Raw genomic sequence first — 25,490 nt, forward strand, 5'->3', positions numbered from 1 at the left:
TCACCCCCAGTGGGGCCAGGCCGGGCGCTCATGTTCTAGGCCACCATCTGAATGGGAGCTTGCCGCTCCACTCATGAGTGTGCGTGGTGTAGTTCATCTCTTGCTCGTGAACGGTTGCAATTCAGAAAACTTTTAAGTGCTTTCATGAATTTCTTTCTAGCTAAATCTTAGTATAAACTCTTGATCAAAAAAACCAAAAAAAAAATAATAAAAAAAATGAACTCTTGATCATTAGGGAAAAGAATAGCTAAGATAAGATTGTTCTGGGTCATAAGTGCTCTGCTTTAAATTCTTGGCATTTATGATCTTTTGGTCAAGCTCTTAATACGTCATTTTATTCATTTAGTTTAATGCTTTGAATAGTTCGTTCTCATGTTCAAAGAAAACTTTAAGTTTAATGTGTTCCTGCTACATCATGTTCCACTTTCCATCTTCCTCACGCACAGGTGTGAATACACACACAGGTGACTTTCTAACCAGGCTCTTACGTGTTCTCCCAGAGTTTCCTTCTGCCCATGTCAACAAATGTGGACTCTTCTATCTACTCAGAAGCAGGTTATCCACATTTTACCTTTTCTTTGTCTGTCTTGGTGGACAGCCCACATGAACTTGAATTTGCAGCTCTTCAGGTCTCCTGGGAATGTCCTCTCAGGTCCAGTTGACTGACAACATGTTCAGATACTATGTCTCCCTTTGGTCTTTTTATGGTGGGGGAATAGTCTACTTGATCACAAAGCAAGAGTGTTTAGGTTTTTTGTTTTTTTAAAAAGATTTTATTTATATTAGAGCACGAGCTGCAGAAGGGAAGGGTAGAGAGAGAGGAGCGGGAGAAGCCGCCACCCCGCTGAGCAGGGATCCTGATGTGGGCTTCGATCGCAGGACCCGGGGATCATGACCTGAGCCGGAGGCAGGTCCTTAACTGCGCCACCTAAGTGCCCCGGGGTGGTTTTAAATATCCCAACTTTGTGAATTCTCTTTAGTTTGAGTTTTGCATCATGAATTTTATAGCTCTGTTCTTTTTTTTTTTTTCTTAATTTTAGACTTAAAGAAGAGTTGCAAAAATAGTTGAAGTTCCCACATGTTCTTTACCCACCTTCATCTAATTCCTACTTTTTACATTACCAAAGCACAGTGATTAAAACCAGGAAATTAGGGGTGCCTGGGTGGCTCAGTCGGTTAAGTGTCTGCCTTGAGCTCAGGTCCTGACCTCCGGGGCCCGGGATCAAGCCCCTTGTTGGGCTCCTTTCTCAGTGGGGAGTCTGCTGCTCCCTCTGCCCCTTGTCCTGCTCGTTCTCTCTCTCTCTCTCTCTTTTAAATGAAATCTTAAACTATTAAAAAAAACCCAGGAAATTAACTTTGGTAGAATACTATTAAAGTACAAAAGCTGTGTTTTTAATTGCATATTTATTTATTTAAAGTTACGTGATCTTAATGAATGGCTTCTATTACTATGAAATGTTCCCTTGTAATTTCTTATAATACTTTGTCTTGAAATACCTGGTGTCAGATGTTAATATAAGCACAGCGGCTTCCTTGCCAGGGCACATCTCTTTTCATCCTTTTTCTTACGACCTGTTTCTGTCTTTATTTTTTTTCCCCCAGCTTTATTGAGATACAACTGATATGTAACATTGTAAAACATATGTAAGTTTTAGGCATTGATTTGATACAGTTCCATATTGCAAAATAATTATCACAGGAGCATTAATTAATATCCCTATCACTTCACATAATTACCACTTCTCTTTTGCAGTGAGAACATTTAAGATCACTCTCTTGGCAGCTTTCAAGTATGTAATACAGTGCTGTTAACTCTAATCGCTCTGCTGGACGTTCCATTCCCGGAGGTTACTCATAATAACTGGATCTTTGGACCAACACCTCTGCATTTCCCTGCCCCCTTCGCCCCTGGAAACCACCATTTACTCTCTGAGTTCAGCCTTTTTAGATTCCATGTGTAAGTGGGATCATACTTTGTCTTTTTCTGTCTGGCTTACTTGACATAATGCCTTCAAGTCTCATCCATGTTGCTCATGTGTTGTTTTCTGATTTTGTTGAATTGTCTTTCTATGACAAACTCCTTTCACTTTGAGTTTCCTTAAAACAGCTATTTTGAATTCTTTTTTTTTTTTAACGCTAAAATGTTTTAAAGAATCGGCTTTAAAATAACAAGTGGTTTGTCGTTTGTATCTTGAAATAGTTGTCACCAGGTATTAATTAGCATATGTAGGAATTATAAGATGTAAAATTAACAAAGCCAGGCTATCTCTACAGTCATCCTTCCAATGAGAAATTAAGTCTTCAGGGCAGCTAGCCGTCGTCTACCACCATCATGGCTATGTAGTCCTTGTAACGAATGGAATTCGATTCTGGGTCAGTTGCAGCGGACAACATTTCTTCCATTTCTTCCTGAGAAAAAGGCTCACCTTCTTCAGTCATATACTTGATGAATTCTTCCTTAGTTAGAAATCCACGTTTGGATGGATCTAACATGCAGTCAGGTCATGCAGCTCTCCTTCCCTCGGGCAGCACCCTAGCAACCTGATAATTGTTCCGATCTCTCTCCTCACATCCACTGTATTATTCGCCTCAGGGTCAAACACTTTAAAAGTGTCTTTGAGGGAGCCTGCCTTTGGCCCAGGGGCGATCCTGGAGACCCGGGATCAAATCCCACGTCGGGCTCCCGGTGCATGGAGCCTGCTTCTCCCTCTGCCTGTGTCTCTGCCTCTCTTTCTTTCTCTCTCTGTGACTATCATAAATAAATAAAAAAAAAATTAAAAGTGTCTTTGATTTTTTTTGTGAAATTCTGTTACAACTAACTCTGTGCCTTCCCTTTCTTTATCATCCGCCATCTTGTTGCGGAGCCTATTGTGAATTCTTTATCGGGTAAATTGCAGGTCTCCGTGGCTTTGGGATTGATTATTATTGTGGTGACCTTTGGGGGTGTCAAGTTTTCCTTGATTTCTTTTTTTTCATGTTCCTTGAAGTTTTGTGATCCTGTCTTCAACACTCGAAGTAGCTGTCACCTTCTCTAGTCTTCACAAACTGTCTTTGAGATTCTAGGATCTCTCAGCTCCTGTAGACACTTTTATCTGCGATGGATGCCAAATTGTTCTTGCTGAGGAGGGTACACAAAGGATGTGTTATTCATCCGTGATGCTCTTGCTTTTGTCTTTAAAGTCTGTCTCTTGTAGGGTAGCTTATAGTTATCCTCGGTCTCTGCATTGTAATTGGAATATTTAGTTCACTGACTTTTGAGGTAATTATTGATGTGGTTAGGGTTAAGCCTGCCATATTGCTCTTTGTTTTTCGTTCATCTCTTTTGCCCCTCTCTTGCCTCTCCACAAACCCATTGATTTTTGATGTAATTTTAAGTATAATTAGGTTCAAGTCAGGGCATTGCTCAGTTAAGTGTCTGCCTTCGGCTCAGGTCGTGATCCTGGGGTTCTAGGATGGAGTCCAGCATTGGGCTCCCTGCTCAGTGGGGGGTTTGCTTCTCCCTCTTCCCCTGTGCCTCCCCCTGCTTGTACTCTCTCTTACTCTGACAAATGATAAATAAAATCTTTAAAAAAAAAATTAGGTTCAAGTCTACAGTCCTCTATATTGTTTTCCACCTGCCCTTCATACTTTCCCCTTCTGTTGCTAATTTTGGATTAACTGAATATATTTTGGTGTTCTGTTTTCTTTTCTTTACTGGCTTCTTAGCTATGCCTCTTAGTTTTTTAAGGGTGGTTGCTCCTGGGTTAAAAATATGCGCCCTTCAGTTGGCAAAGTCTACTCAGGTCAGTATGTTACCACCTCATACATGCTACTTCCTGATAGTTAACTGCTTCCCACTGCATAAATCTAATTACTTAACCATATATTCTGTGTATCTGTCCATCACCCTCTGTGCTACTTTTGTCACATGTTTTACTTCTACATACATTGTGAACCTAACCATACAAGTTGTCATTTTTCCTTGAATTTATGAGAAGAGGGGCACCTGGGTGCCTCAGTTAGTTAAGCATCTGCCTTCAGCTCAGGTCATGATTCCAGGGTCCTGGGATCGAGCCCCACATCGGACTTCCTGCTCAGTGGGGAGGCTGCTTCTTCTCCTCTCTGCTCATGCTCTCACTTGTGATCTCTCTCTCCCTCTCAAATAAATAAAATCTTTGAAAAAAATTTTAAGAAAAATATAGTTTATGTTATATGTTACCCATTTTTTTTTTTAAGATTTCGTTTATTTATTCATGAGAGTCCCACAGAGAGAGGCAGGGACACAGGCAGAGGGAGAATCAGGCTCCCTGCAGGGAGCCCAGTGCGGTACTGGATCCCAGAGCCCCAGGATCACGACCTGAGCCGAAGGCAGACGCTCAACCACTGAGCCACGCAGACACCCTACCCACTCAATTTTTTAAAAATGTATTCTCTTTAAGTAGGCTCCACACCCAACATGGGGCCTGAGATCAAGAGTCTCATGCTTTGCCAAGTGAGCCAGCCAGGTGCCCCCCCTTCTAATTTGATTTTTCTTTTCCCATTGTCTTTTCTCCTTCCTAAAGATGTGAATTTCCTGCTGATACCTTTTTTCTTCAGCCCAAAGACTATCCTGTAGTATCTTTTAATGCAGGTCTGCTGGCAACAAATTCTCTCAAATTTTCTTTATCTGAAAGTGTGTTTATTCACCCCTATTTTTAAAAGATGTATTCACTGGGTGTAGAATTCTGGGTTGACATATTTTTCCTCTCAGCTCTTTAATTATGTCTTTCTGTTGTTTTCTGTTCTCTGTTGTTTCTCCGAGAAGGCTGTGAGACTTATTGTTCTCATGTATATTTACTCTGTCCCTTTTCTCTATTGTCAAGATTTTTGGCTTATCTTTGTTTTTTGGCATTTTTAAACATGGTATACTTAAGTGTGTTTTTATCTTGCTTTAGGGTTTACTGAGCTTCTTGGATCTGTAAGTTGGACAATTCCAGTCGTTTTTTTCTTAAATTTAATTTTTCTATGCCATTCTGACTCTTTGAGAATTCTTATGTATATTTTTGATCTTTGATATTGTCACACAGGCTCTTGTGACTCTGATCTTTATTTTTTTCCCCAAACATTTTCTCTCTGATCTGCAGATTGGATAAATTTTTATTGCTTTGTTTTCAATTTCACTGACCAATCTGCCATTTAAAACCTGCAGTGAATGGAGGCGCCTGGGCGGCTCCGTTGGTTAGATGTCTGACTCTTAATTTCAGCTTAGGCTATGATCTCGGGGTAGTGATAGTGAGATCAAGACCCTGTTGGGCTCTCTGCTGGGTAGAGTCTGCTTGAGGTCCTCTGCCTCCCCCGCTCCCTCCCATTGTGTTCTCTATTTCTAGTACCCTTCACATTCTTTTTTTTTTTTTTAAGATTTTATTTATTCATGAGAGGCCCAGAGAGAGAGGCAGAGACATAGGCAGAGGGAGAAGAAGGCTCCCTTGCAGGAGCCCAATGTGGGACTCGATTCCAGGACCCTGGGATTACGACCTGAGCCGAAGGCAGATGCTCAACTGCTGAGCCACCCAGGTGCCCCTACCCTTTACATTCTTTTTTTTTTTTTTAAGATTTTATTTATTTATTCATGAGAGACAGAGAGAGAGAGAGAGAGAGAGAGGCAGAGGGAGAAGCAGGCTCCATGCAGGGAGCCCAATGCTGGAATCGATCCAGGGACTCTAGGACCACGCCTTGGGCCAGAGGCAGAGGCTAAACCCCTGAGCCACCCAGGGATCCTGTACCCTTTACATTCTTAATCTCATGCTACTAGACACTTTCTAGGAAGTTGATGTAGGCTCATTCTGCATGAATGCAGGATCCAGGAACTTCCTACACTCCTAATGCTCTTTTTTAAAGATTTTATTTATTTATTAGAGGGGTGGGGGGAGGGCAGGCTCCCCACTGAGCGCAGAGCCTCAAGCTGGGCTCGGACCCAGGACCCTGAGATCATGACCTGAGTAGAAGACAGATGCTTCACTGACTGAGCCACCCAGGCGCCCCTGATGCTCTTTTCTAAGGAGTCCTGTTCCAAGTGCTTCTGTTGCTGTCGTCTGGTTTCCATTGCCCCAGCAGGAGCAGGAGTACCCAGCTGTGCTGGGACTTAGCTGGCCATGCTGCTGGCAAAGGCGTCCCCCCGCGTGGGGGCGGCAGGGGATCAGGCATTCCTAGCGGTTCCCCTTCTCGGTTCCCCTGCATACCTGGTGTCTTAGACCTAAATAAGGTTGTCTCCCCACCCCATTTGGTGGTTGATTGTGGCAGGGGAGCTTGTTCAGAAGCTGTTCCTTCTTCATAGCCTGGAGCAGAGATCAAACTGATTCCACACATAATTACCTTAACTAATTAGGATTCAACTTCCTCTAAGGCAATCATTGTTAAAAGCCAACTATAAGTTCATTTACTTTTTTATTTTGGGGCAGCTTAGTTTTTTCAATGTCTCTTTATATTATTTTAAGTGGTATACATAATAACGTTTAAAACTAAATGAAAGTAATAGCTAGAATTGAGAGTGTTTGATAATACTGTTGTCAAATACTTGTTTTAAGAGAAGGAAGACAAACATCTTTGCTGCTTTTTTTTTTTTTTTTTTGTAGAAAACTCAGAAAAAGGAGATATTTTGTGGCAAAAGGAAGAAATCAAGAAGTAAAGCCGTAGACTCAGGTACAGAATAGTGTTTTATACTTTGCTGAGCATTCAAGGATTTCATTTTAAAAACGTTTTGTTGTTGTTAAAGTAGTAAATGGTAAGTATATAAAAGTGGTATTTTAAAAAGCTAAAAAAAAAAAAATGTGACATTGTAGTAACTGATTTTTTCCAACATCTGTTGTGAAAATTTTCAACCTGCAGCAAAGGTGAAAGATTCTTACAATATATATTTATGCTCCTAGATTTTATCACCTCAATTTTTAATCACACAGTATACTTTTCATACACCACAGTTTGTACCCTTTCATATAAAGGTGTTTTTTTTTTTTCCATTCGGCATAACTTTTTTGAGATTCACCCACATTGTTCTGCATTTTTATTGATACAAATAAAAGCTTATTGAAAAATGGGAGGAAAATGAACCATTTTCTCTCTTTGCTTTATTTCTTTTAAAAGATAAGTCCTATATGTTTAGAAAATTTGGAAAGTGTAGAAAGGAAGATAAAATCACCTACAGTCCTGTCACCCAAAAATAGCCACCCTGCTTTTTGGTATATACTCTTCAATCCTTTTACCGAAACTTCTCATCCAAAATGGGATCATATCCACATCATTAAGTATTCTACAACCCCGTCTTATTGCATGTGTCATGTTTCATCCATATTACTGAGGCTGAATCAGCACACTGAGGGATCTTTGTGTTCTAGAAGTGGCCTACTACGTAGATTAAAATAAAGAAAATACAATTAACAAGGAGCTCTGTTACCAGTAGTGTTGGGTAGCAGCAGACTGTTAAGTAAAGGTGCGGTGGGTAGTTCTGAGTCAGCAGTACTTCAGGCTCTTGCAGTAGAAATGGGAGAACCGAGGAGGCAGCAGTTAGTGACAGTATAGACGGAGATTTGTGAGACTGCATGGGGAGTCCCCATTTGGCATGGGGAGAAGTGAGTCCTGTCCCCTCCCATGTACCTCTTCAACCGTAGGTATTTTTGGCATTCTGGTGGGACAGTTTTTGTTGTCGACTTTCAGAACCCTGGGTCTAGAGCCCAGATATAATCAGATATAATCATAATAATTTAATAATTGACTTATTTAATATTCTAGATATTTCCGACTGTGTACATATTTGGTGTCTGAAAGGAAAGAAAGCCAGTGACATCACAGAATTAGATGTTGTTTTGTCTGCATTTGAGAAAACCATCCTAGAGTATGAGTAAGTCTCTTGATGTGATATATACTCCCAATGAATTTTCCTTGAAGCACCACTTTTGCTCATCCCAAGGCTTTTGATGTATTTTCATCATCTAGTTACATATTTTTATATTTCCATTATAATTGTTGTCTTTAATCCTGTGAATTATATAATAGTATGTTTTGGAATGTCCATATATGTGACTTTTTAATTTATATTTTTTGTATTAAGCTTGTATCTTAAATATGTCATGATCAAATTTGATGGACTAGTGGTATTTTTTGTAATTTTGGGGCTTTCTTTATGGCCTAGCACGTAATCTATGGAGAACCTAATTATTGGATCTATTTAGAATCAGTATTATTTTTCCTGATTCTTTTTACCAATTAATGATATATATATTTAGAAACGATTCTATTAGGACATCATGTTTAAAATTGCTCTGTCTTGTAGATTGAACATTTTATCCTGTGGTACCCTATCCATTCCTAAAAATGTTTTTGTCTTAAAATCTATTTGATCTGATACTAGTATTATGCCACTAGATTTCTTTTGCTAGCATTTGCTAGAATTTATATCTTTTTCCTTCCTTTTATTTCCAGCCTTTGTCTAACCTTAAACATTTTTTTTATAAGAAATAGTAAAGGTTAGGGGCACCTGGGTGGCTCACTTGGTTAAGCATCTGCCCTTGACTCAGGTCATGATTACAGGGTCCTCCTGCTCAGTGAGAAGCTGCTTCTCCCACTGCCTTTGCCCCTCCCCCTGATTGTGCATGCATGCATGCTCTCTCCTCAAATAAATAAATAGAATCTTAAAAAAAAGAAAGAATAAAGTTTAAATCCAATGTGTCCATCTTTGACTTAGTCCATTTACATTTATTATAATTATTAATATATGTGGAAGAATGTGTTGATATATTTTTACTACTTTAGATTTTTTTTGTTGTTCTACTTTGATGTTTTTAATTAGAACTTTTTTAAAAAATAGAATTTGTAACTCTCCACTAATAAGATTAGAACTTTGGCACACTCCCTTAACTCTTGGTCACCTCTCCCTTTCCCCTACCCTAGAGATTTTTACTTCTGGGGTAAGATAGTATTTTTTCTCTTCTCTCTTAAGATAGCAACAACCCTTATTAAGGTATTTATCTGATCACCTTTATTTCACATATTTCTTACACCAGCCTCTGGTAGTATCTCTTATCTAAGTGCTTCATTCCAACCCTTTTGAGTGAGGCTCTTTATGCTGTAAAATTCTAAATCCTTTGGATTATTATGGTCATGACACTGAATTTGAATGACATTTTAGCTGGATATAGTATTCTAGGTTCTAAATAACTTACTTAAATACTTCTGAGTCACTATTCCTTTGTCTTTTGCATCTACTGTTGACTTGGAAAATTTGGTGTCTGTTGAAGTCTTGTTTACATGTGATCTGCTCTTTCAAAGCTTTTAGAATATTTTGTCTGTGATAGGCTTTGGTTTCACTATATTGGGTCTGACCTTTCCAGTCTAAGGTGGTTCTTTTTTAATTCCAAAGTTAAAAAAATGTTTGTTCTTGCTAATATTATATCCATGTTCTCTGTTTTTTTCTATACATCCTCAGTCTAGAAACTAGAAGTTTGCTAATTTATTTCTCCGCTATCTCCATTATGTCATTTATCCCATCTACTGTAGAGTTCAGTATGTAGCCATATAACTTTTTCTCTAACGTTTCTATTTGGTTCTCTTTTATGTCTTATGTTTTATGTTGCTACTGTTCTCTTCAGAGTATTTATTAGGCTAATTTCAAAATACTGGTTCATCTATTATGAAATACCTGCTTCTCTTAGAATTTCTGATCTAACAGTTTTTCTCTTTGATGCAGTTGTATTCCTCCAGTGTGTTGTTACTCCAGCCTATGAGCTTATTTACCCCTGGGTCTGTCAGCTGCTTGGTCAGACAGACAGTGGGTATGAGGGAAGACCCAAACCTTGATTCCTGTCCATTCCCAGAAGTGCCAGTAATGAGGGTGGATAAGGCCTAGGGTAGGAAGCCTCAGTCACTTATCCTGCAAAGTAACCTGTCAGGTCAGGATTTAACCTTTGTCCTCCAGAGATAAGTAGCATTCAGAGCTGCTGCACTCCTCAGATTATCATTCTCCAGCCCTGAGGGTTTAGCAGGGAAGATGGAGGAGACCAAGGCAGTCTCCACTTTGTCTCCAGGCCCCACAAACACAGCCCAGGTTTTACTCTTAAAGACACAGGGACAGAGGTCTGATTGGCTGCAGCTGTTAGGGAGGCACAGCTTGTGAGGAGCATGCTGGGGAAGCAGCAGAGGCCAACCTTGACATCTCCTTTCCTGTCCCCTTTCCTGTCTTGGGCCACAGCCACCTCCCCTCTCACCAGTTCACCCATTTTAAATACGTCTTTCTCTCACCTTGGGAATTTTCACAGCTTTCCCCACAGGGGGTGGGGGCGGATTTCCCTCTTTGGTTCTTCTGGAGTTAATCTTGGAGAAAGAAGCCAGCCTGTCATACTGACTTGTTATTATCTTTGTGGGAATTGTCTATTTTATTCTTCTGTACAGTGTCCCCCCCCTTTTTTTTTCTGGTACTGTATGTTCCAAAATCAATTTGCTGTTAAAATTGGCACAGAAGGTCTTTCACCTACCCAAGACTGTCTCCACTGTGTTATCCTTTTCCCATTCATAAATCTCTTCAAAAGGAAGAAAAGACTTAGAGATTTCTGAGATTTTAGTGAAATGGCAGTATCTTGCCTCTTAGCATAGTGATCATCTATGTATTTACCTTTACCAGAGACCTTTATAATTTCATATGCCTTTGTGTTATTGTCTTTTTGTTTCAACATGAAGGACTCCCTTTAGTAATTCTTATAAGCAGGTCTAGTGATGATGAACCCAGCCTTTGTTTATCTGGGAAAGTATTTCTCAGTTTTTTTTTTAAAGATTTTATTTATTCATGAGAGACACACAGAGAACGGCAGAGACCCAGGGAGAGGGAGAAGCAGGCACCACGCAGGGAGCCTGATGTGGGACTCAACCCCGGGTCTCCAGGATCACACCCTGGGCTGCAGGCGGCACTAAACTGCTGCACCACCAGGGCTGCCCATATTTCTCAGTTTTTGAAGGATAAGTCTGCCAAGTACAGTGTTCTTGGTTGGCGCTTGTGTCTTTCAGTGCTTTGTGTATGTCCTCCCACCCTCCTGTCCTGTAATGTCTCTGCTGAGAAATGCACTGACCATGTTATGGGAGTTCCCTTGTACGTGACAACTTGCTTTTCTCTTGCTATTTTCAAGATTCTGGTTTTGCCTTTGAATTTTGAAGTTAAGATGATTTTTGAGTTCTTTGTTAGCAAATTCATAGGCCTCCATTTCTTTATTTAGGAATAAATATTTCTGGGGGTTTATTTCCCTCTTGACTGGGTTATGTTTTCTTGTTTATTCTAGTGCCTTATCTTTTGCTGTGTTTTGTACAGTTTAAAAGCAGCCATCTCCTTTGCCAGTCTGGATGGTCTTAATCCTTTTCTGAGGATGTCTGTTCTCTGGGCTTGTGCATGTGGTTGCCCAACTAGGGAGGTTTGGGCTTTCTTTTGTTGGGATTTATAATCTCTCGAGACTAGAGCCCCCTCTGGTGTCTCTCTGCGGCACTGTAGGCTCCGGTGCGGCAACAAGCTGCTCAGCTCATTTTTGATCTCTGTCATCAGAGGCATCCAGGCTATTTCAGTTCCCACCATTCCTCTACTTCGAGTGACACAGAAACCATTCCAAACGTTGGATAACATTCTCCTTTTCTCTTTCCCTCCCAGGGGAGAAGGCATGACCTGGGCAATTTGTCCTGAGCTCCTGTCTGTAGCGTTTCCGGTTCTCTGTTGTTAGAACAAACCACTGAACTCTCTTTTCCGTGGCAGCCAGGCATCCAAAGTCTGGTGTGTTTTGTTTTTTTTTTTAAGGTTTTATTTATTTATTCGTGAGAAACAGAGAGAGAGAGAGAGAGAGGCAGAGACACAGGCAGAGGGAGAAGCAGGCTCCATGCAGGGAGCCCGACGTGGGACTCGATCCCGGGTTTCCAGGATCATGCCCTGGGCTGAAGGCGGTGCTAAGCCGCTGAGCCACCCGGGCTGCCCCAAGTGTGCTGGTTCTGTTAGCATTCCAGATCAGGCAAGATGGAAAGGACTCCCTCAGGCAGCCCCCTGAAAAGCCAGAATGTTTGAAGACACATTATGTTTTCTTTCCCAAGGGAGAAACCATGCACTGAGTTTCTCGAAAGAACCAAGCCTGCGTGGGAGATGGGCTGTTGAAGTTGCTGTGAAACTGCTTTTCTTCCGTTTCAGTAGGACAGTTCTTGACCTCGAACTTGCCTGCAACTTCTTAATTTGTTTCTGGAATTCTCATAAGGCTTTGTGGGCTGTATATAGTTAAGTTGGTTTCCCTGTGGAGGGAATCTGGTCTGGGGCTTCCTATTCTGCTGTCCTGCTGGTGTCACTAGAAATACCTTTTAATACTCTTTTTTGATGAGAACTTAGACATCTGTATTAGAAAGTACAGGCCGCCTCTTCTCAGTGTTCTGCTGAGCTCGGTCCCCTTCTGCCGAGGGACTTGTTCCTGCATGTGGAGTTCCCCCAAGAAAGAAACCATTTTCTAATTACCCGTCGCTTATACAAAATGTTTATTACTTTCAACTTAAAGGACCCTTTCTAGTATCCTGCGGCGCCGAAGCAGAGTAGGGGGTTAGCTGCTGTCGCGGGAGGTGGTGCCGCTGCTGCGCACTGTGGGTCTGCATGTGGCTGTGGGAGCCACACGGGGAGACCTGGGCTCCCTTTTCCTGATGACAGGGACCAAAACCAGTTGGTTAGGGTCAGCTGTGGAAGGGCTTGAAGAATTGACTTTTGGCTGCTTCGGTCCAGCTGGCCTCTCCCTGCTTGTTGGTTAATCCAGATGTTCCTCACTTACCCCTCCAGCTGGTGGCAGGCAGGGAGGGGCCGAGGCCTGCTGCTCACTGGACCGGGTGGCAGGACAGGGGGACAGGGACCGGCTGTAATGCTTTCCACACCGCTTGCCTTCACCTGTGGACGTCGCCAGTGTCAAGAAGTGAAGCTGACCACCTACCTGAAGGTTTAGAGGAAAATGTTTCCTGTTCTTTCTCTTCTGTTGAGAATGTTTTTTAAAAAATATTTTACTTATTTGAGAGAGCACGCGAGAGTGAGTGCACAAGCGGGGGGGAGGAGGACAGAGGGAGAAGCAGGCTCCACGATCAACGTGGGGCTCGACCCCAGGACCGCGGATCAGGACCTCAGTCCAACACAGCCACTTAACCCACTGAGCTACCCAGGCATCCCTAAGTGTTGTTTTTTAAGCCCGAGAACTATCTTTAGCCGTGCTATCCTAGACACTCAAGATGGTGCACGCCACGTCATGGCTTGCTCATGTGCTAAATAAGCAAATGAAACATACTTTTCAGCCTCCTTTATAGGGTACCGTTTGAGCTTTGTTTTCTCCCTGCTACAGGCAAAACGTAGAATCTAAAACTTGTAAGGAAGCCATCAAAGAGTTTCATTCTGATGTGAAAGAAGAACTCATCAAAATGGTAAGTTCATTGACATACATTTCTTGGTCTAGATTTGTTTTGCTAATCCTGAGACAGCTTATGGTTATTTCCGAAAAAATTGCATTTGTAGTGACGTGGTAAAGAATTCGTGAGAACTGAGTACTCATGTTTCCCAGGCTGTTTTTAAACTAAATATGATGTATTGTGAGTAAATAAATATTTGTGTGTATTTTCCAAAATTAAAATGCTTTTTTCTTTTGTGCAGCTTAAAGAATTCCAGATGTCAAAAACTCTGAAAAGGAAGAACATGAAGGTAAATCACTGGTGTGATTAAGAAGCGTAGTAACATACAACACTGACACCTGCAGAGCTAAGTGACATCCTGCCTCTGGGTTTTAGGACCCTCGCTTTGTAGAAGAGTTGTTTTTTTCAGTCAGGCTTTTATTTGGTGGGTCTTGTGGTTGTGTACTATGAATGCATGCTGAGGGGTGGGGATCCCACCCAGCCTAAAATGGCTGTCAAGCCCCAAATAACCACTTCCATGGTATTAGCTAATAAATAGTTGTTAAATAACATATTTATGGCTTTTATGACTGTCAAAGAGTAAAACCTTCTAGAATAAGAACTGTCCCATGTCAAGGGACGGCATGGGAAGACTACGGCGTTAGGGGTGGGGTGAAGGACATTTCTTGTCCTGGTTCTGCTACTTCGATCTTGTACCATCTTTTTGGAAACCCTTCACATATCCTTAGAATATGTGAGGAGAAACAAGCCAGTGAACACCCATCAGTTTATGGGCGACCCAGGTGACCTCCAAGCTGTAAACTTGCATGAATCCTGGTGTGAAGGAGCAGCTCCCCCTCGACATTTATAATAGCAGTGGATTTGGGATGCACACATTGTCGTTTCAGTGATTACAGGCTTTTTCCTTCAGTTTTATTCCTTACTGGTCACCTCTGTGTTACTTACCAGCAAGTGGGAACAGTCTGAATGTCCAGCCGTGGGACGTCTGGTCATCCCTGAAAGCCATGGCCGAGATGATAAATACGGGCTGGCTCAGGGCACTGTCCTCCTCGTGTTTTCCCGGCACACCTACAGAAGCGGCCAAGGCCGTCCTGGGCAGCTCACAGAGGGTGAAGCCCTTGCCCTGCTGCCTGTGTTCCCGCCGGTCCCATCCCCGGCCTCCCCACCCCCACCGGCAGCACCCATCGCCCCCCCCCCAGCCCCGTGCGCTGTGATGTGGGGTCTCTGCCCCTCCGAGCCCAGTTCTGGGGGCTGCGGGGAGTCTGTCTCCCGCCGCATCTCTAACACCTGGTTCCGGGGAGCAAGCATCGTGCACAGATTTAAGGAGCGATTTTAACAAATCCTCGTGTCACTTTAGGTTATTTCCGACATTGAGAAGAAGAAGCGGCATCTGCTTGAACTCCAGAATGAACTGCTTCGGTAAGGTGATGCCAGAACAGCCCAGAACTTGCTGGGAAGGATTTAGCCACGGCCTGGCCACTGGCCCCTGGCCCCTGGGGTCTGTCATGGGCCCGCATCCCAGTGTCCCTGAGCCTGGCAGCCCGGGGAAGGCGCTGCGAGCCGGAGCTGTCGGCCGAGGAGCCCTGAGCGCTGACCTCCCGCCACCTGCTGGTGGCCGCGTGCAGAGGCTCTGGGCCAGGCCACCTTGGGGCAGCCTCCAGCACGCCTGCCAACAGGAAGCCTCACGTACCGGCCGGGTGCTGGAGAACCAAGTGCATAAACACACGCCAAGTTCAGCGAGCGCCCTGTAGCGCTCACAGGGTTGCTGTTGTCAGTGTGGTGCTGGCGCAGGCCCTCACCATGTGCGGGGCTTGGAGAGCGGCTGGGGTGTCCCCCCGGGCTGTCCCCGTGGTCACCTCCCGAGGCCAGCACCTGCCGTGTGAGCTGAGGGCTGCGGGAATGCAGTGGAGAAATAAGGCTCGGCTGTCTGCTCCCAGGAGCTGCAAAAAAACGGGGCGAGAAAGTGGTCTCATCAGAGAAGACAGCCTGCAGTTACAGGGGCGAGTTTTAAAGGAGAGAGGGCAGAGGAGGGTAGGATGGGGTGAGGTGGGGGGTCCAGCCCGTGGGCTTCTAGTCCAGTCTGTGGGTTATGATGTCTGTATGATAAGAACCAGACCTTTTTAGAGACCAGCCTCTCCGTTCCTTTTCTAGATAAAATTCTCAAAGTTGAAAAGTACATCTTGAAAAGACCTAGAAAGAACATGCAGGGCATTGGGATTTTAACTTTCACGTGGGAAACCTCAGGCCTGGGGGAGGGAACTCACCCCCAGTCCTGCCCCTAGGAAGCAGGGAGTCAGGATCTCGTGTCTGCAGACACGGGCTGCGAAATCTGCACCCCTGACCACAACCCTCATCAGCTTTTCCACAATGCTGCGTTTGTTCAACAGAAACAACTGTTAAAGGACTTTCCTAAAATTATACTGCAGGATACTTGCTTTTGATCTTTAAGAAAAATTGGCAGCTTCTACCCTTCCCCGTCCATAAAATTCAAGATATCCTTTTTTATTTTATAGGTAAGAAACTTAAGACAGAGACAGAAAGTAGTCTTACCCGTGCATTTTCCACCCAGGCGCTCTGGAAGTTTTTCCTCTGGTTTTACTAGATGTTGGGAACTGGGCAAAGGCCAGGCCCTGCTGCGCTTCTGCTGCTGCGCCCGCCGCGGGGCCCAGTCCCAGCCCAAGGCTGGGAGGAGCTGGCCACGTTGCTGTCATGCAGGAGATGCAGGAGATCCCTGGAGTCCCTCTAAATGGTCAACTGGGTTGTAGGATGTGCAAGGCATCTTTCTTCTCAGGGTTTCATTTCTAATTACTCTGTATCATATTTCAGAGTTTTGTCTATATTTAGGGGTTTGTTTTGTTTTGTTTTGTTTTAGAGACAGAGCCAGAGACACAGGCAGAGGGAGTAGCAGGCTTCATGCAGGGAGCCTGACGTGGGACTCAATCCGGGGTCTCCAGGATCACACCCCGGGCCGAAGGTGGCGCTAAACTGCTGAGCCACCAGGGCTGCCCTAGTTTTGTCTATATTTTAAATTGAAATCTAGACCCTGTCACACATTCATAATTTCAAAACTGAAGGCCTCTTCAAAGCCCTAGCCCCCTCCCTTCCACACTCGGCCTCTTCCCCCGAGGCTGTTACACTTTCCTGGAGCCCTTCATTTAGGGGAAACTGTTGTGTTGCAGGTTAGAACCACAGATGAAGCAACTCCAGATAAAGCATGATGAACTCATGGAGAGAAAATCTTCCCTTAGGGATGTCGCAGGCTTCTTATCTAACCTGAAACAGCTTCATCAAGATTATTCGGCTACTCGAGAGAAAGAACCTCATGTAAAGGAAACGGTAACTGCAATTTTTAAAATTCACTGTGATTGAGAAGGTTCAGGGCACTTGCACGGTGGAGTACTTCCGCGGGAGCTCTGGGGAGAGATGTGGGTGCAGATTCCAGTCTGCCCACACAGCAGCGCTGCGAATCCATCAGCTCGAGCTACTTAAGGCTAGAGGAAGAGAGGATGGTCTGGACACGCTGACTTTATGAACGTATTTGCACTTAAGAGAAATGACTGGGCAAGAGAGGGGTGTCCTCTGTATGCCGCACTCACACGACTTTGCTTCGTACACTCATCACCGGAAGGCCACACGGCTTTTCTTTTGTTCCACCCTTGCTCATGGTAGCTTTTCTTTTACCTGAAAAAAGCCATTCTCCCCTTTACCTGGTAGGTATAATTTTAGAAGTTGGGACACACAGAAGGGACACAGTAGGGAAAGGTGGGGTTATTTTAATACAACTTGTGGCTTCTGGATTTTTGCTGCAGACGATGCTATTGTTAGGATAACCAGCTCAGATCAATAGAAATTTAAATTATAGAAAAAGAAAACGAATATAACTTAATATGAAATGTAAATACATGTATCTTATACTTATATTCTTCCCTACATTCAATTTTAAGTTTTTTCCACTAACTTAAAAGCCTTAAATCTGAAAATAGAAATTAGATCTTCTCAATGAATGTTTTCTGTGACTAGTTTGCCAACTAGTCTAAAGCTTACTTGGAGTTGGGGACTAGAGATGTTCGTGGCCCTGCTGGAGTTTGGATAGGATTCGACTTTTTTTTTTTTTTTTTTTTATAAATTAATTTTTATTGGTGTTCAATTTACCAACATACAGAATAACACCCAGTGCTCATCCCGTCAAGTGTCCCCCTCAGTGCCCGTCACCCATTCACCCCCACCCCCCGCCCTCCTCCCCCTCCACCACCCCTAGTTCATTTCCCAGAGTTAGGAGTCTTTATGTTCTGTCTCTCTTTCTGATATTTCTCGCACATTTCTTCTCCCTTCCCTTATATTCCCTTTCACTATTATTCATATTCCCCAAATGAATGAGAACATACACTGTTTGTCCTTCTCCGGTTACTGTGGCCAAGTTCAAAAAGGGTGTTGCCTGAGTTCTCCTCTGGGATTTTGATGGAATCTTGTCTCACATTTAGATCTTTCATCTATTTTGAGTTTATCTTTGTGTATGGTGCAAGAGAGTGGTCCAGTTTCATTCTTCTGCATGTGGATGTCCAATTTTCCCAGCACCATTTATTGAAGAGACTGTCTTTCTTCCAGTGGATCGTCTTTCCTCCTTTATCGTATATTAGTTGACCATAAAGTTCAGGGTCCACTTCTGGGTTCTCTATTCTGTTCCATTGTTCTATGTGTCTGTTTTTGTGCCAGTACCACACTGTCTTGATGAACACAGCTTTGTAGTACAACCTGAAATCTGGCATTGTGATGCCCCCAGATACGGTTTTCTTTTTTAAAATTCCCCTGGCTGTTTGGGGTTTTTTCTGATTCCACACAAATCTTAAAATAATTTGTTCTAAGTCTCTGAAGAAAGTCCATGGTATTTTGATAGGGATTGCATTATACGTGTAAATTGCCCTGGGTAACATTGACATTTTCACAATATTAATTCTGCCAATCCATGAGCATGGAATATTTTTCCATCTCTTTGTGTCTTCCTCAATTTCTTTCAGAAGTGTTCTATAGTTTTTAGGGTATATTTTGAGAACCATTTGAATGGTAAATGGTTCTCCAACCTTTTATTTTCAGGTTGTAGGTGTCCTTCTGTCTAAAATGAGTCTCTTGTAGACAGCAAATAGATGGGTCCTGCTTTTTTATCCAGTCTGAAACCCTGCGCCTTTTGATGGGGTCATTAAGCCCATTCACGTTCAGAGTTACTATTGACAGATATGAGTTTAGTGTCATCATGATATCTATTTAGTCCTTGTTTTTGTGGATTGTTCCACTGAACTTCTTCTTAAAGGGGAGTTTTAAGAGTCCCCCTTAAAATTTCTTGCAGAGCTGGTTTGGAGGTCACATATTCTTTCAGTTCCTGCCTGTCTTGGAAGCTCTTTATCTCTCCTTCCATTTTGAATGAGAGCCTTGCTGGATAAAGTATTCTTGGTTGCATGTTCTTCTCATTTAGGACCCTGAATATATCCTGCCAGCCCTTTCTGGCCTGCCACGTCTCTGTGGAGAGGTCTGCTGTTACCCTAATATTCCTCCCCATGAAAGTCAGGGACTTCTTGTCTCTTGCTGCTTTAAGGATCTTCTCTTTATCTTTGGAATTTGCAAGCTTCACTATTAGATGTCGAGGTGTTGAACGGTTTTTTATTGATTTTAGGGGGGGATCTCTCTATTTCCTGGATCTGAATGCCTGTTTCCCTTTCCAGATTGGGAAAGTTTTCAGCTAGGATTTGTTCAAATACATATTCTGGCCCTCTGTCCCTTTCAGCGCCCTCGGGAACCCCAATTAAACGTAGGTTTTTCTTCCTTAGACTGTCATTTATTTGCCTTAATCTGTCTTCATGGTCCCTTAATTGATTGTCTCTTTTTTCCTCAGTTTCCCTCTTTGCCATTAACTTGTCTTCTATGTCACTCACTCGTTCTTCCACCTCGTTAACCCTCGTCGTTAGGACTTCTAGTTTGGATTGCATCTCATTCAATTGATTTTTAATTTCTGCCTGATTGGATCTAAATTCTGCAGTCATGAAGTCTCGTGAGTCCTTAATGCTTTTTTCTAGAGCCACCAGTAGCTGTAGAATAGTGCTTCTGAATTGGCTTTCTGACATTGAAGTGTAATCCAGATTTTGTAACTCTGTGGGAGAGAGGGCTGTTTCTGATTCTTTCTTTTGAGGTGAGGTTTTCCTTCTAGTCATTTTGCTCAGTGCAGAGTGGCCAGAAACAAGTTGTATTGGAACACGGGGGAGTATCACTGGTCCGTCTAGCTGGTCTTCTGGGGGAGGGGCCTGCTGTGCTGATTTTCAGGTGTTAGCACTTGGGGGAGCTGCTCTGCCCCTGCCTGCTGCAGGGCTCAGCGGGGGTTGTTTACCCTGTGGGGCCCCAGGAGGATCAGCCGCAGTTGCTATGGCAACTCTGGAAGCCTGGATTCAGCCTCCGCAGGAACTACGGGGCTCGGGGCTCTCGGTTCTCCGTCCGCAGGGCCTGGAGGCTCCGGGGCGGGGCCGCTGATCTGCTCAGCTCGGGGCAGGAGCGTCCTCGCTGTCCTGGGCCCTCCCGGCCTCTGCCTGTCCCGGGGGAGGCGGGATCCTGGGCTGTGTCCCGGCGCCCTGTGCTCCGGGGCCTGCGCTGTTGGATTCGCGCTCCCGCCCCGCAGCTCCCTCCCTGGAGCCGCTCCCGAGCCCTCCGAGCTGCTCCGGGTCCCCGCCGTGCGCGCTGCAGCCCTTAGGGAGCTCGGAGCACTCCCCTGCGGTCGCAGGTGTCTGTTAGTGTCCCGGGAGCCCGAGGGCATCCCCGCTCTCCTGGGTCCTGTTCCAACTCCCTGCGAGCCCCTTTCCACCCGGGAAGGTTGGTGCAGCTCCTGCTCCTCCGGGACGGGGCTCTCCTGTCCTGGGGACACTCGCCCCGGCCCTAGCCCAGCTCCTCGCGGGACCCCTCCCCCTCGGAGGCCTTTTGTTTCTTTATTTCTTTTTCCCCGTCTTCCTACCTTGATAGAAGCGCGAACTCTGCTCACTGTAGCATTCCAGCTGGTCTCTCTTTACATCTCAGGCCGAATTCGTAGATATTCAGGATGATTTGAAGGTTATCTAGGTAATTTGGTGGGGACAGGTGATTTGGGGACCCTGCTCTTCCGCCATCTTGCCCCTCCCTCCCAGGATTCGACTTTGTGGGGTACACTACTCTAATGTGTTCTTTGCATGCCCGCAGGCCTTCTGTGCTCTCTGGTAGTGTCTTCCTTTCCGGGCAGTTGGTATTTGTGTGCATGTCATCTCTCCTAAACCAGAGATCTTCCACCAAGTGTCAGTGCTCCCCCTGTCGCCTGCCTGAGAGCAAGTGGCCCTGCCAGCTGGGCTGCATCAGGCTCTCAGTGTCTCTGACTGGAGTCCAGAGTAGTAACCGGTTATAGTCTAAAAAGAACTGCATTATTATGTGGTGGTAGGAATCTGCTGAAAGCTGCTCTTGTCAATAGTAAGGAAAACACCTTGAAAACATGAAATTACACCCTTATCCTCAGTGTGAGCACACTTGCAGGGGAAGCACAGTCCCTTGTCCTCAGCTATGGTTACAGCATGCAGCTCAGCCCCACGATTTGATTTCTATTTTATGTTGGGTTACATCCTAATTTTGCCTTTAACCTTCCCCATCGGTTTTTCTGGGTGATGATTTTTTTCCTCCTGAACTTCTGTGGCCTGGTGTTGCCCTTCCCATAGTTCTTCCAGTAAAAGTGCAGCTGCCTTAGAGTTTTCTGGGTTTAAAATAGGCTTGAGGTCAGCGGACTTGCCCAAACTCAGTCTCAATCTGTATGAGGAATGATTTTGTTTTAAATAATTTAGATGCCACTGTTCTTGGAACCAGCTGGTCTTCTGAGAGAAGACCAGCCTACACTTTCTAGAGCAGTTCCCTTATAACCTTGTTACTTCTGCCCTAAGAAAAAGAATTAACCCAGTTTTTTTTAATGACCCTAATTAGAAAAAAATAGTTAATGCAAAGCTCTACTTAACACTGAGCTGTGTAACAAATATTATAGAAGTTTTTTAAACTTATTAATCTAAATATAATTTTCCTTCAACAGTATGATTCATCCAGCCTTCCAGCTCTGTTAGTGACAGCGAGGGCCCTTTTGGGAGCTGAAAACCACCTGCAAAATATCAACCATCGATTAGAGAAGCTCCTTGACCAGAAAGGAGACCCATCTACTAAGCTGTGACTGTATAAAGACTAGTCCCCTGCTATTGCCTGTTGCCTCCGGATACTGTACTTTTGTAAATAAAAATTGAGAAGTTAGCTTAACTTGTCTACTTGTTCAGGCTGGGTTGTCATCAAAATTGAGTATTACTTTGTTCATAGTTGATTTGAAGGAACCACATTAGGTGGCAAGTTGGTATAAGTAGCTTTTTGAGTAGTAAGTTCTACAATGTTGACACCTAATCAGACGCTGACACGTAAGAGTTCTAACCTGAACAAGTAGAACAAGGAGTTCTGAGGTGGTAGAGAAAGACCCTGAGCTCCCTAAATCTGCATACACTTACACACAGAGCAGTTCCTCCTGAAGAACCCCTGAGGGCTGACATTCTGCACAAATGACAGAGAGACACTCCCCCCCCCCCCCGGAGAAAGGTTAAGAGATGGACATAGGGTGGTGATGGGAACCCCACCCGTGAAGTGCCAGCCCACAGCAGGGAGGAACAGCACTGAGGGGCCTGCATGCGGACTCGCCAGCCCTGGCACAATGGGGGGGGGACCCCAAAACCAGAACATCAATTTAAAGGACAGTGAAGGAAGCCCGTTTACTATCCTTCCAATATCTGCCAAGCTATAGGAGAACTGCTGGAACTCCCTGGGGCTGACGGGCTGATAAACACCACCGTTTACTTTCCCCTTCTACCTGGATAGCCTGACTGGAGCAGGGTCCAGGCCCTCTAACCCCTCTTCCAGGGCTGTCCCGTTGAGCCCTGAGCCTCCAGACCCTGGCAACTGCAGGGCTATGTGCAAAGAGAGGACCTCCCAACTAACTGCCAGGCCTGCACCTGCCCCAGATGTCCCACCAGCACTGCCTCAGCACAATGTGCGTCAGTACACCCCCAGCCCGTGCCCACTCCTGCTACAGCCAACCCACCAGGGCAACTCCAGCATGGTGGGCCGGGACCCCCCTCAACCTGTGTACATGCCAACTCCAGCCATCTCATTGGGGAGGTACTAGTGTTGAGTACACCAGGACACTCTGGCCTGTGCCTTGCTGGCCCACTCCAGCCAGCCTACCAGATTAGCCCTGGCCCAGGCTAGCCCCAGCTGTCCCCCCAAGGACTAGAAGTTATATATGTTGGTATATATATATATACCTTGTGATAACCAAAACCTTAAAGTAAAAGGAACCCAAACACCAAAGAAAACCATCAAACCACAAGAGAAATACAGAGAATGACAGAAACAGCCAGGAAATGATTAACAAAATGGCAGTAAGTACATCCTACTGATACGCTCCAATCATAAGACCATGTAGCTAAACAAACTTTAAAAACAACCTATCTGGGGATCCCTGGGTGGCTCAGCGGTTTGGCACCTGCCTTTGGCTCAGGGCGCGATCCTGGAGTCCCGGGATCGAGTCCCGCGTCAGGCTCCCGGTGCATGGAGCCTGCTTCTCCCTCCTCCTGTGTCTCTGCCTCTCTTTCTCTCTCTCTCTCTCTATCAGAAGTAAATAAATAAATCTTTAAAAAAAAAATAAAAATAAAAACAACCTATCTGCTGCCTACAAGAAACACTTTGGGCCTAAACACAGTGAAAGTAAAGGAATGGAGAAAGATATTCCCTGCAAATGGAATGGGAAAAAAAGCTGGCGTAGCAATACTTAGACAAAACAGACTTTGAGACAAAGACTGTAACAAAAGGCAGAGAAGGGTGTCACATGATGATCAAGAGTCCATACAATGAGAGGATATGACATTTGTAAACATAGCACCTATGTAGAGTACATATCAACAACAATACACTTGCAATATGGGACTTTAATACCCCCACTAAATCAGTGTCATGCAGACAGAAAATCAATAAGGAAACATTGGCCTTAAACGATACCTTAAACCAGATGAACATAATATATACAGACCATTTCATCCCAGAACCAGAGAATACACATTCATTTCAAGTGCAGGTGGAGTATTCTCCAAGAAAGGTCATATCTCAAATTCAGGCAAAATAAAATCTAATATATTAAACAACTTCTCTGATTACAAAAGTATAAAACTAGAAATCAATTACAAGAAGAAAACTGGAAAAAATACAAATGTGGGGAATAAGCAACATGATACTGACCAACCAATGGATCAATGAAGAAATCAAAGAGAAAACTGAAAAATACCATGGGATGATGAAAATAGAACAACCTTCCAGGGGCAGCCCGGGTGGCCCAGCGGTTTAGCGCCGCCTTTAGCTCAGGGCATGATCCTGGGGTCCCAGGATCGAGTCCCACATCGGGCTCCCTGCATGGAGCCTGCTTTCCCCTCTGCCTGTGTCTCTGCCTCTTTCTCTGTGTGTCTCATGAATAAATAAAAATCTTAAAAAAAAAAAAAAAAAACTTTCCAGAATCTATGGGACACATCAATGGCAGTTCTACAAGGGAAGTTCCTAGTGATACAGGCTTATACCAAGAAGCAAGGAACCTCCCAAGTAAACAATCTTACTTTATACTTGAACTACAAAAAAGACCAAACAAAGCCCAAAATTAGCAGAAGGAAGGAAATAATAAAGATCAGAGGGGGAAAAATGGAGAATAAAAAAAGCATAGGAAAGATCAGTGAAACTAAAAGCTGCTTCTTTGAAAAGATGAAATTGATATATCTCTAGCTAGACTCAGTTAAGAAAAAGGGCACAAATAAAATCAGAAAATGGTTGACACCACGGAAACACAAAAAATCATGAGATTACTATGAACAGTTATACACTGACAAACAGGACAATGTAGAAGAAATGGATAAACTAACAATACACAGCCTTCTAAGAATCACTGAGAAATAGAAAATTTGAATAAACCAATTACAAGTAATAAAACAGAATCAGTAATTTAACAACTCCCAAAAAACAAAAGCCCAAGACCAGGTGGTTGCACAGGTAAATTCTACCAAACATTTAAAGAAGAGGTAGTACCTATTCTCAAGTTATTACAAAAAATTGAAGAAGAAATGCTTCCAAATTCATTTTACAAAGGCCAGCATAACTGATAACCAAAACCAGATAAAGACATTACAGAAAAATTACAGGCTCGTTAAGAGCAAGAAAGCCCGGAGTCTGGCTCTGTGTTGGGCATGCAGTCTGCTTAATATTCTCTCCCCCTCTGCCCTTACACCACCCCACCCCCAAGAAAATGTATTTTAAGAGGGCTAGTCTCTTTAGGCAAGAGCAATAAAAGCTGAAATAAATGGAATCATACCAAACTCAAAAGCTTCTGCACAGCAAAGGAAACAAAATGAAATGGCAACCTACTGAAAGGGAGAAAATATCTGTAAATCATTCATACATTCAAGGAGGAGCTAATATCCAAAATATATAAAGAACTACACAATATAATAGAATTTTTTTTCAATGAGCAGAGAACTTGAATGGACATTTTTCCAAAGAAGATAAACATATGGACGATAGACCTGTGAAAAGAGGGATCAATACCATTAATCACCAGGGAAATGCAAGTCAAAACCACAATGAGTGTCACCTCACATGCATCAGATTGCTGGTATCCAAAAGATAAGCAATAACAAGTGTTGGTGAGGATGCAGGAAAAAGGGAACCCTTGTGCACTGTTGGGAATGGAAGTTGCTGCAGCCACTGTGGAAAAACAGAATGGAGGTACCTCAGAAACTTAAAATAGAAGGGTAGGTGGGTGGGGTGACTGGGTGACGGGCACTGAGGGGGGCACTGGACGGGATGAGCACAGGCTGTTATACTATATGTTGGCAAATCAAACTCCAATAAAAAATATACAAAAAATAAAAACAATAAAAATAATATTTTAAAGGGGAAAAAATAGAACTACTATATGATCCAGGAATTCCACTTCTGGGTATGTACCTGAAGAAAATGAAAACGCTAATTCAAAGGAA

At 43.7% G+C, this 25,490-nt stretch overlaps 1 protein-coding gene and 1 pseudogene across 1 annotated transcript in view; one reads left to right on the forward strand and one right to left on the reverse strand.

The window, feature by feature from the left end:
* CENPU (centromere protein U) overlaps positions 1–21,677 on the forward strand; it is a 39,718-nt gene extending 18,041 nt beyond the window's left edge. Inside the window, exons 7-13 of the mRNA XM_055315670.1 lie at positions 6,591–6,657; positions 7,744–7,852; positions 13,335–13,413; positions 13,640–13,687; positions 14,756–14,817; positions 16,578–16,734; positions 21,473–21,677. Coding sequence (XP_055171645.1) covers positions 6,591–6,657; positions 7,744–7,852; positions 13,335–13,413; positions 13,640–13,687; positions 14,756–14,817; positions 16,578–16,734; positions 21,473–21,607 — 657 coding nt within the window. The 3' untranslated portion in view covers positions 21,608–21,677. The remainder of the gene's footprint in view (positions 1–6,590; positions 6,658–7,743; positions 7,853–13,334; positions 13,414–13,639; positions 13,688–14,755; positions 14,818–16,577; positions 16,735–21,472) is intronic.
* On the reverse strand, positions 2,311–2,852 carry LOC129503586 (dynein regulatory complex protein 8-like; annotated as a pseudogene).
* Positions 21,678–25,490: the final 3,813 nt, after the last annotated feature.

This window comes from Nyctereutes procyonoides, unplaced genomic scaffold (genome assembly GCF_905146905.1).
Source record: "Nyctereutes procyonoides isolate TBG_1078 unplaced genomic scaffold, NYPRO_anot_genome, whole genome shotgun sequence".
NCBI classification, from domain to species: Eukaryota; Metazoa; Chordata; class Mammalia; order Carnivora; family Canidae; genus Nyctereutes; species Nyctereutes procyonoides.